Below are 10,263 nucleotides of genomic sequence, written 5' to 3' on the forward strand. Positions count from 1 at the left end.
GCCTGGAGTCGGGCGAGGGACACGGGAGAGGATGGTGAACGAGCCTTGGCAGAGAGGATAGGAGCGTGGATCCCTGAGTGTGTTGGGGTGGAGCTAGGGGTGCCATTGAGGAGGGGGTGGAAAGATTCTAATGCTCTGAGGTAGGGTCTGAGCCTAGATTTGCAGAGGGAGCGAGAAAGGGGGCCGAAAGAAACGATTCAGAAACTTTTGGGGCACGCGGAGGAGCTCAAACATGGGCGGGGCTAAAGCAACGGGGAATTATTCAAATATAACTGGGTGGAGTCGGATTCCAGGCGATTCCAAGTGTGCGAAAATTAGAAGGGTCTGGAGCTGTGTGCGTGAATCCTGGATGGGCAGGGCCTGGAAGAGAAAATAGCCGAAGCCCCAGAGGGGAGGGGTCGAACTAAAGAAAGTAAAGAAAAAAAAATATATATATATATATAGTTTTTGAGACAGGGTCTCGCTCCGTCGCCCAGACTGGAATGCAGTGATGCCATCACGGCTCACTGCTGCCTCGATCTCCCGGGTTCAGGTAATCTTCCCACCTAAGCCTCCTGAGTAGCTAGGATCACAGGTGTGTTCCACCGCGCCTGGCTGAATTTTAATTTTTGTAGAGACGGGGTCTCTCTATATTTCGCAGACTGGTCTCAAACTCCTGGGCTTAAGCAATCCGCCTGCCATGGCCTCCCTAAGTGCTGGGGTTACAGGCGTGAGCCACCGCGCCCGGCCAAGTATGGTATTTACAGGTTTTGAGGCTAGGGGCTGTACCACGGAGGCGGGAGGAGCTTGGATTGGGTGTTATGTTGAGAACACAGATTCTAGAATTAGTTTCCCTGTAACACTGGTTACTTCTGTGACTCTGTTTCTTCTTCCATCTGTAAACTGGAGATGATGATGTATAACAGCGTGCGACACATTAGTACTATGTGATAGTTTGCTACTGATACAGTATTATCTTTTTTCTTTTTTTCCTGATTGAGATCCCAAACCCCGCTTTGTAGGTGCAGGAGAGAGGAGACCCAGAAGTGTAATTCCTTCTAGTGACCCGCCTAAAGAGGGTCAAAGGACAGGAAGGAGATTTAGATGGTTTAAAATCTCACAGCGGAGGGGATTAATGGAGGGGGCGGGCAGGTGTACAGGGTGGAGACTTCCTGATCCCCCAGGGCTGAAGGATGGCGGCCCTGGCCCGCCAGCTGCAGCGTCTCCTCTGGACCGCTTGCAAGAAAAAGGAGAGGGAGAAGGAGGGGGAGGAGGAAGAGGAGGATGAAGAGGAGGGGCGCGGGGCCCTCGATGGGCCTCGGTCTCTGTTGACAGCGCCGCGCCGCGCCCAGCGGCCGCACGGGGGTGCCGAGGCGTCTTGTGGCCTGCGCTTCGGGGCGAGCGCAGCGCAAGGCTGGCGCGCGCGCATGGAGGATGCCCACTGCACTTGGCTTTCGTTACCTGGTCTGCCCCTGGGCTGGGCCTTGTTTGCCGTCCTCGACGGCCACGGTGGGGCTCGAGCTGCCCGCTTCGGTGCACGCCATTTGCCAGACCATGTGCTCGAGGAGCTGGGCCCGGAGCCTAGCGAGCCCGAGGGCGTGCGCGAGGCGCTGCGCCGAGCCTTCTTGAGCGCCGACAAGCGCCTGCGCTCCCTCTGGCCCCGCGTGGAAACAGGCGGCTCCACGGCCGTGGCGTTGCTGGTCTCCCCGCGGTTTCTGTACCTGGCGCACTGCGGTGACTCCCGCGCGGTGCTGAGCCGCGCTGGTGCCGTGGCCTTCAGCACAGAGGACCACCGGCCCCTTCGACCCCGGGAACGCGAGCGCATCCACGCCGCTGGCGGCACCATCCGCCGCCGCCGCGTCGAGGGCTCTCTGGCCGTGTCGCGAGCGTTGGGCGACTTTGCCTACAAGGAGGCTCCGGGGAGGCCCCCCGAGCTACAGCTTGTTTCTGCGGAGCCTGAGGTGGCCGCACTGGCACGCCAGGCTGAGGACGAGTTCATGCTCCTGGCCTCTGATGGCGTCTGGGACACTATGTCTGCTGCTGCCCTGGCGGGACTGGTGGCTTCGCGCCTCCGCTTGGGTCTGGCCCCAGAGCTTCTCTGCGCGCAGCTGTTGGACACGTGCCTGTGCAAGGTCCTGGGGGCGTGGCGTGGTATCTTTGAGGCTTGGCGCAGCAAAGAGAGAAAGCCTCGGGGTTTTGGGGAGGACGGCTTTGATGCAGAGGCAAGAGTAAAGCTAGAGAAGGAGGGGATGGGGCTCAAGCGAAGGGCGTGGCATGAAGTGGGCAGGGCCAAAATACAGGAGCGGAGCCTGAGGGATGCTTTGAGGCAGGAGGGGAGAGTTAGCAGAAGGGATTTAAGACAAAGGGCTTGGTCTTTTGGAATGGGGCGATTCTGGGTCGTAGGAGCCAGGCCTGAAGTATGATTAGTGCTGGAAGGTGGAAGAGCAGGTAAACATCAAAGCGGGCAGAGCTTTAGGGAAAGGGCATTATTCTCTCAATAGGGAGGGCCTAGGACGGGTTTGGTCCCAGTAGGAGAGGACTGGCAGGTGAATGGGACGTGAAAGAAAGGGGCATAACCAGAATGAAGTGGGGGACTTGAACTTGGGGATTGTTGGGAAGCTCTGCCTTCGATTCTCCCCCACTGGGCTCCGTTTTCTCCACCGGCTTCAGGGCAGCCTGGACAACATGACCTGCATCCTGGTCTGCTTCCCTGGGGCCCCTAGGCCTTCTGAGGAGGCGATCAGGAGGGAGCTCGCACTGGACGCAGCCCTGGGCCGCAGAATCGCTGGTGAGCAGGCTCCAGGGGCCCAGCTGGAGGGGTGGTCGGCCAGCGAAGGCTCTGCCATAACTTTTTCTTTTTCTTTTCTTTCTTTCTTTTTTTTTTGAGATAGAGTCTTGCTCTGTTGCCCAGGCTGGAGTGCAGAGGCACAATCTTGGCTCACTGCAACCTCCACCTTCCGGGTTCAAGCGATTCTCCTGCCTCAGCCTCCTGAGTAGCTGGGATTACAGGCATGCACCACCACACCCAGCTAATTTTTGTATTTTTAGTAGAGACAGGGTTTCACTATGTTGTCCAGGCTGGTCTGGAACTCCTGGCCTCAAGTGATCTGCCCACCTCGGTCTCCCAAAGTGCTGGGATTACAGGCTTGCACCCTTGTGCCCAGGCTAACTCTTGACCCTTTCTCAGAACTGTGTGCCGATGCTCAGGAGCTGCCCAGCCTGAACACAGTTTTCAGGACTCTGGCCTCAGAGGACATCCCAGGTTTACCTCCTGGGGGAGGGCTGGACTGCAAGTGAGTTGGGGTGAGGAAGGGTGGGGTGGAATGGGGGTGGGGTGGAAGGAGGAGAGTCCCCTCCTGAGGGCCTTCCTGTGCTCTCCAGGGCCACTGTCATTGCTGAAGCTTATTCTCAGATCTGCCAGGTCTCAGAAGAGTGCAGAGAGGTAAGGATCCTGTGTTCTCCAATGTTTCTGTTAGGAGAGGATCCCCCCACCCCTCTTAGTGACAGGGAAATTGAAGCCAGTGAGGATAAGGGATTTGCCTGATATATTTTGTTCCTCTTTTCTCTTCTCTTCTTTTATTTCTTTCTTTTTCTTTTTTTTTTTTGAGACGGAGTCTCGCTCTGTTGCCCAGGCTGGAGTGCCGTGGCTGGATCTCAGCTCACTGCAAGCTCCGCCTCCCGGGTTTACGCCATTCTCCTGCCTCAGCCTCCCGAGTAGCTGGGACTATAGGCGCCCGCCACCTCGCCCAGCTAGTTTTTTGTATTTTTTTAGTAGAGACGGGGTTTCACCGTGTTAGCCAGGATGGTCTCGATCTCCTGACCTCGTGATCCGCCCGTCTCGGCCTCCCAAAGTGCTGGGATTACAGGCTTGAGCCACCGCGCCCGGCCATCTTTTTCTTCTTTTTTTCTTCTTTCCTTCCTTTCTTTTTTTTCTTTTCTCTCTCTTTCTCTTTCTTTTTTTTGAGACTGGGTCTCGCTATGTTGCCCAGGCTGGTCTCAAACTCCTGGGCTCAAGGGATCCTCCTGCTTTGGCCTCCCAAAGTGCTGTGATTACAGGTGGGAGCCACTCAACCCAGCCAGCTTGCTATATTAATACATTCCTACTCCCAGCCCTGAAGCATTGTGCAAGGCATGATGAGGAAGACGCAGATGCAAAGAAGAGACTGTGATTTCCCTCCAAGAAATGTGGACCTGCAATGCTCTACATTGCCCCATCAGCCCAAGTGCTTCCCACATCCAAGAATAAGATGGAAACATTCAGGGAATGCTAATGACTAATTCTAAGGCCTGGATGCACAGCAGATACCATCAGGACATATATGAGTATGGTCCAGGTCTTAGACGAAAGAAGCTGTAATGGGGCCCAGATAGCTAAGAATTTGAAGATATCCGAAGAGGTAGTGGTGGACTAAGGCATGGAGTGGGATCAGGGAAGAAATGGGAGGGAGAAAGCTGGGTTTAGAGCCCCAAGGCCTTTTTTTTTTTTTTTTTTTTTTTCTGAGATGGAGTTTGCTCTTGTTGCCCAGGCTGGAGTGTAATGGCGCAATCTCAGCTCACTGCAACCTTCACTTCCCGGGTTCAAGCGATACTCTCATCTCAGCCTCCCAAGTAGCTGGGATTACAGGGACGCGCCATCACGCCCGGCTAATTTTGTTTTTTGTTTTTGTTTTTGTTTTTTTTCTGTCGTCCAGGCTGGAGTGCAGTGGCCCGATCTCAGCTTACTGCAAGCTCCGCCTCCCGGGTTTACGCCATTCTCCTGCCTCAGCCTCCCTAGTAGCTGGGACTACAGGCGCCCGCCACCTTGCCCGGCTAGTTTTTTGTATTTTTTAGTAGAGACGAGGTTTCACCATGTTAGCCAGGATGGTCTCGATCTGACCTCGTGATCCGCCCGTCTCGGCCTCCCAAAGTGCTGGGATTACAGGCTTGAGCCACTGCGTCCGGCCTAATTTTGTATTTTTAGAAGAGACTGGGTTTCACCATGTTGGCCAGGCTGCTCGCAAACTCCTGACCTCAAGTGATTCGCCTGCCATGGCCTCCCAGAGTGCTGGGATTACAGACGTGAGCCATCACGCCCGGCAGAGCCCCCAAGGCCTTTGCATGGCAGAGATGGGAGTTTGGTTATTATCGTGTTGATGAGGGAGGACTGTTGATAATTTCTCGGTAGCTGAAGGAGGTTATTTGTCAGTTTTCTTTGAGTCGTGAGAGGCGGAAGCCCAATTCAAGCTGGGAAAGCACAACAGGGAATTTACTGGGCCATGTAATTGAAGAGTTCAGAGTCTTAAGGCATGGCTGCATCCAGTTGTCAGAGATGATGTCATTGTGAATGGGCTCTTTTTATTTTCTCCGAGTTGGCTTCATTCCCTTTCAGGGTCTCCTCCTGAGATAGCAGAGACTTGCAGCTCCAGGCTTACAGCCCAGCAGCCTATCCTCCCCGGTGAAGAGAGTTTGCCAATTTCCCCTGAGTTGTGCCGCAGTGGTCTTTGGGGGCTGGTTCTCATTGGCCACACCAGGTCACGTACCTGACCAGTCACTGTGTCTCTAATTGGCCAGGCTGGGGTCGCATTTGGGGTTGGGGTCCACTCCAAACCTTAATGGATTGTGAGATGGGGTATGGTGGTCCCTCAAAGGAAAAGGAAGAGGTGCCAGGAGACAAGACAGGATTTCTAATTACCTTCTCCCACATTTTGTGTTACAGAAGGGGCAGAATGGCGCTGGGAAGTCCACCCCCACACATTTGGGCTCAGCTTTGGACATGGAGACCTGACAGCTGTTGTCCTTTGGGGACCCTTTGCTCCACTGGGGCCTCAACAGAACTAAAGAAGAAAACCGACCCTTTCCCCAACTACATGTACCAGCGGAAGGAAGGAAAGCCAATGTAGGAACCCAAAATGCTTATTTCTTCTCTTACTTCCCTCTCACAGAAAAGTCTTACGAGAGGGGAAATTCCACTAACATCCAGACCAAAAAGAAAAAAAGCCCAAAACGAAAAAAAAAAAAAAAAACCCCAAAAAACCCCCAACCAAATGTCTTTGAAATATTCAGAGCCGAACAGATTCTGAGAGATCACCCAGTTCAATAACCTCTTTCCTTCTTATTATTCATCTGTTTTTGAGGGGAAGTAGAGTTTTGATTATTAAACTTTATTTACGTAAGTGATTCCAAATGCATTTTCTTGTAAAAAACAAACACTGAATAACACGGTGAAACCCCGTCTCTACTAAAAAATACAAAAAACTAGGCGGGCGCCGTTGCGGGCACCTGTAGTCCCAGCTACTAAGGAGGCTGCGGCAGGAGAATGGCGTAAACCCGGGAGGCGGAGCTTGCAGTGAGCTGAGATGCGGCCACTGCACTCCAGCCTGGGCGACAGAGCGAGACTCCGTCTCAAACAAACAAACAAACAAACAAACATGATTTGCCTAATCTGTTAGCAAATATGTTATAGGGCTGCTGTGTGCCTGGCCTTAGCCTCACAGCCATGAGCCAGACTGACTCACCAAGATCCTTGCCACCGTAGGGCTGACCTCTTGGTCATGAGACACAGCAAATAAGGGAATCAATAAGTAAAGTCATCTCGCCAGGTACAGTGGCTCACACCTGTAATCTCAGCACTTGGGGAGGCTGAGGTGGGAGGATCACTTGAGCCCAAGAGTTCGAGACCAGCCTGGGCGACATAGCAAGATGCAATCTGTAATTTTTTTTTTTTCTTTTGAGACTTAAGTCTCACTCTGTCACCCAGGCTGGAGTGCAAGGGCGCTCTCTTGGCTCACTGCAATCTCCGACTCCCGGGTTCACGCCATTCTCCTGCCCAATCTGTAATTAATAATAAAAAAAATAAAATAAAGTCATCTCGTACACTGACTAGTGTCACGAAGAAAATAAAACAGGAGGATGTGTTGAGAAAATGACTAGGGGAGCTACTTCGGGTTTTTTTACTTTTTTCAATTTTTAAAATTTTAATTTATTTAATTTACAAAGTTTTGAATGGGCAATAAATTCACTTGGTTTGAAATGCAAAGAGTGTGACATGGCATACAATGAAGTCTTTCTCCATCCCTCTCACACTTCAATTTTCCATGGTGGGGGAGGTAGCATTTGAAACAGGGGGATCAGGAAAGGTCTCTGAGGAGGGGACAATTGAGCAGGGACCTGACAGAGAAGAGTCAGCTCTGCAAATACCCCAGAGAGTGTTCTAAGCCAGAGGGAACAACCAGTATGAAGGTTTAGAAGCAGAATAAAATTTGGCCTTTTTTTTAAAAAAAAAAACAGAGTTTTCACTCTTGTTTCTCAGGCTGGAGTGTAATGGTGCAATCTCGGCTCACGGCAACCTCTGCTTCCTGGGTCAAGCTATTCTCCTGTCTCAGCCTCCCAAGTAGCTGGGATTACAGGCACGTGCCACTACACCCGTCTAACTTTTTGTATTTACTACAGACGGGGTTTCACCATGTTGGTCAGGCTGGTCTCGAACTCCTGACCTTAGGTGATCCACCCGCCTCGGCATCCCAAAATGTTGGGATTACAGGCTTGAGCCACCAGGTCTGGCCAAATTTGGCATTTTCAAGACAGACTTGAGACCTCCCAAGTGTGGTGGCTCACGCCTGTAATCCCAGCAATTTGGAAGGCCGAGGCAGCTTGATTGCAGGAATTCGAGACCAGCCTGGGCAACATAGCAAAATCTTGTCTCTACAAAAAAAAAAAAAAAAAAAAAGATCTCTGTGACCACCAAATTCCCTAGAATCCCACACTCTCTATCTCACTGGTAACTCTTGCAATGAGTTTAAAGTGGACTTTTTACATGTATTAATATATGGTATTTTGGGTGTTTCCTTGATTTTTTTCATTCCCTTTGTATCTTTGGCAACTTTTTATCCACTCAATGGATGTTTTCATTCTGTGTCATCCAGTCATTTACACACTTCATGCCACCCGTTTTTTTAAGAGACAAGGTCTAAGTCTCTTTCCCAAGCTGGAGTATAATAGCACAATCATTGCTCACCACAGGCTGGAACTCCTGGGCTCAAGCAATCCTCCTACCTCATCTTCCCAAGTAGCTGGAACCACAGATGGATGAAACCACACCCAGTTAATTTTTTTTTTTTTTTTTAGAGATGGGGTCTCGGCCAGGCGCAGTGGCTCACATGTGTAATCTCAGCACTTTGGGAGGCTGAGGTGGGCGAATCATCTGAGGTCAGGAGTTCGAGACCAGGCTGACCAACATGGACCCGTCTCTACTAAAAAATGCAAAAATTAGCTGGGCGTGGTGGTGCATGCCTGTAATCCCAGCTACTCGGGAGGCTGAGGCAAGAGAATCGCTCGGACCCAGGAGGCGGAGGTTGCCGTGAGCCAAGATTGCGCCATTGCACTCCAGCCTGGGAAACAAGAATGACACTCTGTCTCAAAAAAAAAAAAAAAAAAAAAGAGATGGGGCCTCAGTATGTTGTCCAGGCTGGTCTCAAACTTCTGACCTCAAGTGATCCTCCCGCCCTGGCTTCTCAAAGCACCAAAGCACTGGGATTACAGGCGTGACACACCGTGCCCAGTCCACACCTCCTTTAGTTGTTGCTCACTCCGTGCTTCAGAAAGGGATGTCCAAGGGTTTCACTATTCCCTGCCCTCATCTTTTTGTTTTGTTTTGTTTAATTTTTTTTTGAGGAGTCTTGCTCTGTCTCCCAGGCTAAAGTGCAGTGTCACGATCTCAGCTCACTGCAACCTCCGCCTCCCCGGTTCTAGTGATCCTCCCACCTCAGCCCCTCAGCCACCCAAGTAGGTGCGATTACAGGCGTGTACCACCATGCCTGGTTAATTTTCTGGTTTTAGTAGAAACGGGTTTCACCATGTTGGCTAGGCTGGTCTTGAACTCAAGTGATCCATCTGCCTCGGCCTCCCAAAGTGCTGGGATTACAGGCGTGAGCCACTGTGCCCAGCCTCCCCTGTCCTCTTGATGGACATTTAAGCTATTTCCAATTTCTTGCTGTCACATCACTGCTGCCATAAAGATTATTATGTACATATGCAAGCATTCTCTTACGCAGGGGTCTTGCTACCTGTTTTGTACAGCACTTAAGCTAAGAAGAGTTTTTTTACATTTTTTTAAGGATTGTAAGTAAAAAGAAAAACCGTCAAAGAGTGTGTAAACCAGACCCTATGTCTAGCATATCTAAAAGATTTCCTATTTGAACTTTTACAGAAAAAGTTTGCTAGCTGGGCATGGTGACTGATACCTCCAATCCCAGCACTTTGGGAGGCTGAGCCAGGGGATCACTTTAGCCCAGGAGTTTGAGACTAGCCTGGGCAACATAGCGAAACCTTGTCTCTACAAAAATTTAGCCCGGCATGGTGGTGTGCAGCTATAGTCCCAGCTACTCAGTGGGCAGAGGTTGGAGGATCGAATGAGCCCTGGAGGTGGAGGCTGCAGTGAGCCCTGGTTATGCTACTGCGCTCTGGCGTGGGCGACAAAGAGAGACCCTGTCTCAAACAAACAAACAAGCAAACAAACAAACAAAAAACCACGTTTGCTGATTGTTGCTGTAGTGTAAGTGGCACCCAGAAATACCACCCCTCCTATTTCACAGATGGGAAAGCTGAGACCCAGAGAGGAGAAAGCAGTTACCCAAGGTCACACAGAACTGGAGTTCTCATTCAGCTAGATAAGTTTGTTGAGCTGCTGAGCCGGGCCTGGCTGGGGTGAGTGAGGTCTGGAAATTGATTAAGTCAACTGAGTGCAGTGGCTCACGCCTGTAATCCTAGCACTTTGGGAGACTGAGGAAGGTGGATCACCTGAGGTCATAAGTTCGAGACCAGCCTGGCCAACATGGTGAAATCACATCTCTACTAAAAATATAAAAATTAGCTGGGCTTGGTGGCCTGTGCCTGTAATCCCAGCTACTTAGGAGGCTGAGGCAGGAGAATTGCTTGAACCCAGGAGGGGGAGGTTGCAGTGAGCCGAGATCGTGCCAGTGCCCTCCAGCCTGGGCGACAGAGGGAGACTATATCTCAAAAAAAAAAAGAAAGAAAAAAGAAATTAAGTCTACCCCTTCTCCCAGACAACTCAGCCTCAGGAGACACACTGAGAAACAATGATAACCTCTGAGGATCAGGGTTCAAGATCTCCCAGAGTGGGGTGGAGAAGGGGAGGGGAATTAATGTCAGAGCTTGGCCTGTAAGGAGGAAGTGCTCTCCAGGTAAAGGAGGTCAGGACAACATCCGGACATGGGACTCGGCTTGGAAATACGCTGGAAAAGTGGATTCTCTCACCTAGTCAGCTGGCCCTGAGAATTGTTGGTTTTA

The 10,263-nt window shown here is 51.2% G+C and overlaps 1 protein-coding gene across 1 annotated transcript; it reads left to right on the forward strand.

Moving 5' to 3' along the window:
* Positions 1 to 891: 891 nt before the first annotated feature.
* PPM1N (protein phosphatase, Mg2+/Mn2+ dependent 1N (putative)) lies at positions 892 to 6,161 on the forward strand. The gene is made up of 5 exons (XM_025368828.1): positions 892 to 2,111; positions 2,650 to 2,767; positions 3,167 to 3,272; positions 3,361 to 3,421; positions 5,675 to 6,161. The coding sequence occupies exons 1-5, from the start codon at positions 1,173 to 1,175 to the stop codon at positions 5,741 to 5,743; spliced, it is 1,293 nt and encodes a 430-aa protein (XP_025224613.1). The 5' UTR covers positions 892 to 1,172; the 3' UTR covers positions 5,744 to 6,161.
* The last annotated feature ends 4,102 nt before the right edge of the window (positions 6,162 to 10,263 follow it).

The sequence above is a fragment of the Theropithecus gelada genome, chromosome 19, assembly GCF_003255815.1.
Source record: "Theropithecus gelada isolate Dixy chromosome 19, Tgel_1.0, whole genome shotgun sequence".
Taxonomy (NCBI): Eukaryota; Metazoa; Chordata; class Mammalia; order Primates; family Cercopithecidae; genus Theropithecus; species Theropithecus gelada.

Coding starts and splice junctions, on each gene's coding strand:
- PPM1N (XM_025368828.1), top strand. CDS start 1,173: ATGGCGGCCCTGGCCCGCCAGCTGCAGCGTCTCCTCTGGACCGCTTGC. Junction 2,112..2,649: donor TGGACACGTGCCTGTGCAAG/GTCCTGGGGGCG, acceptor CACCGGCTTCAG/GGCAGCCTGGACAACATGAC. Junction 2,768..3,166: donor CCTGGGCCGCAGAATCGCTG/GTGAGCAGGCTC, acceptor ACCCTTTCTCAG/AACTGTGTGCCGATGCTCAG.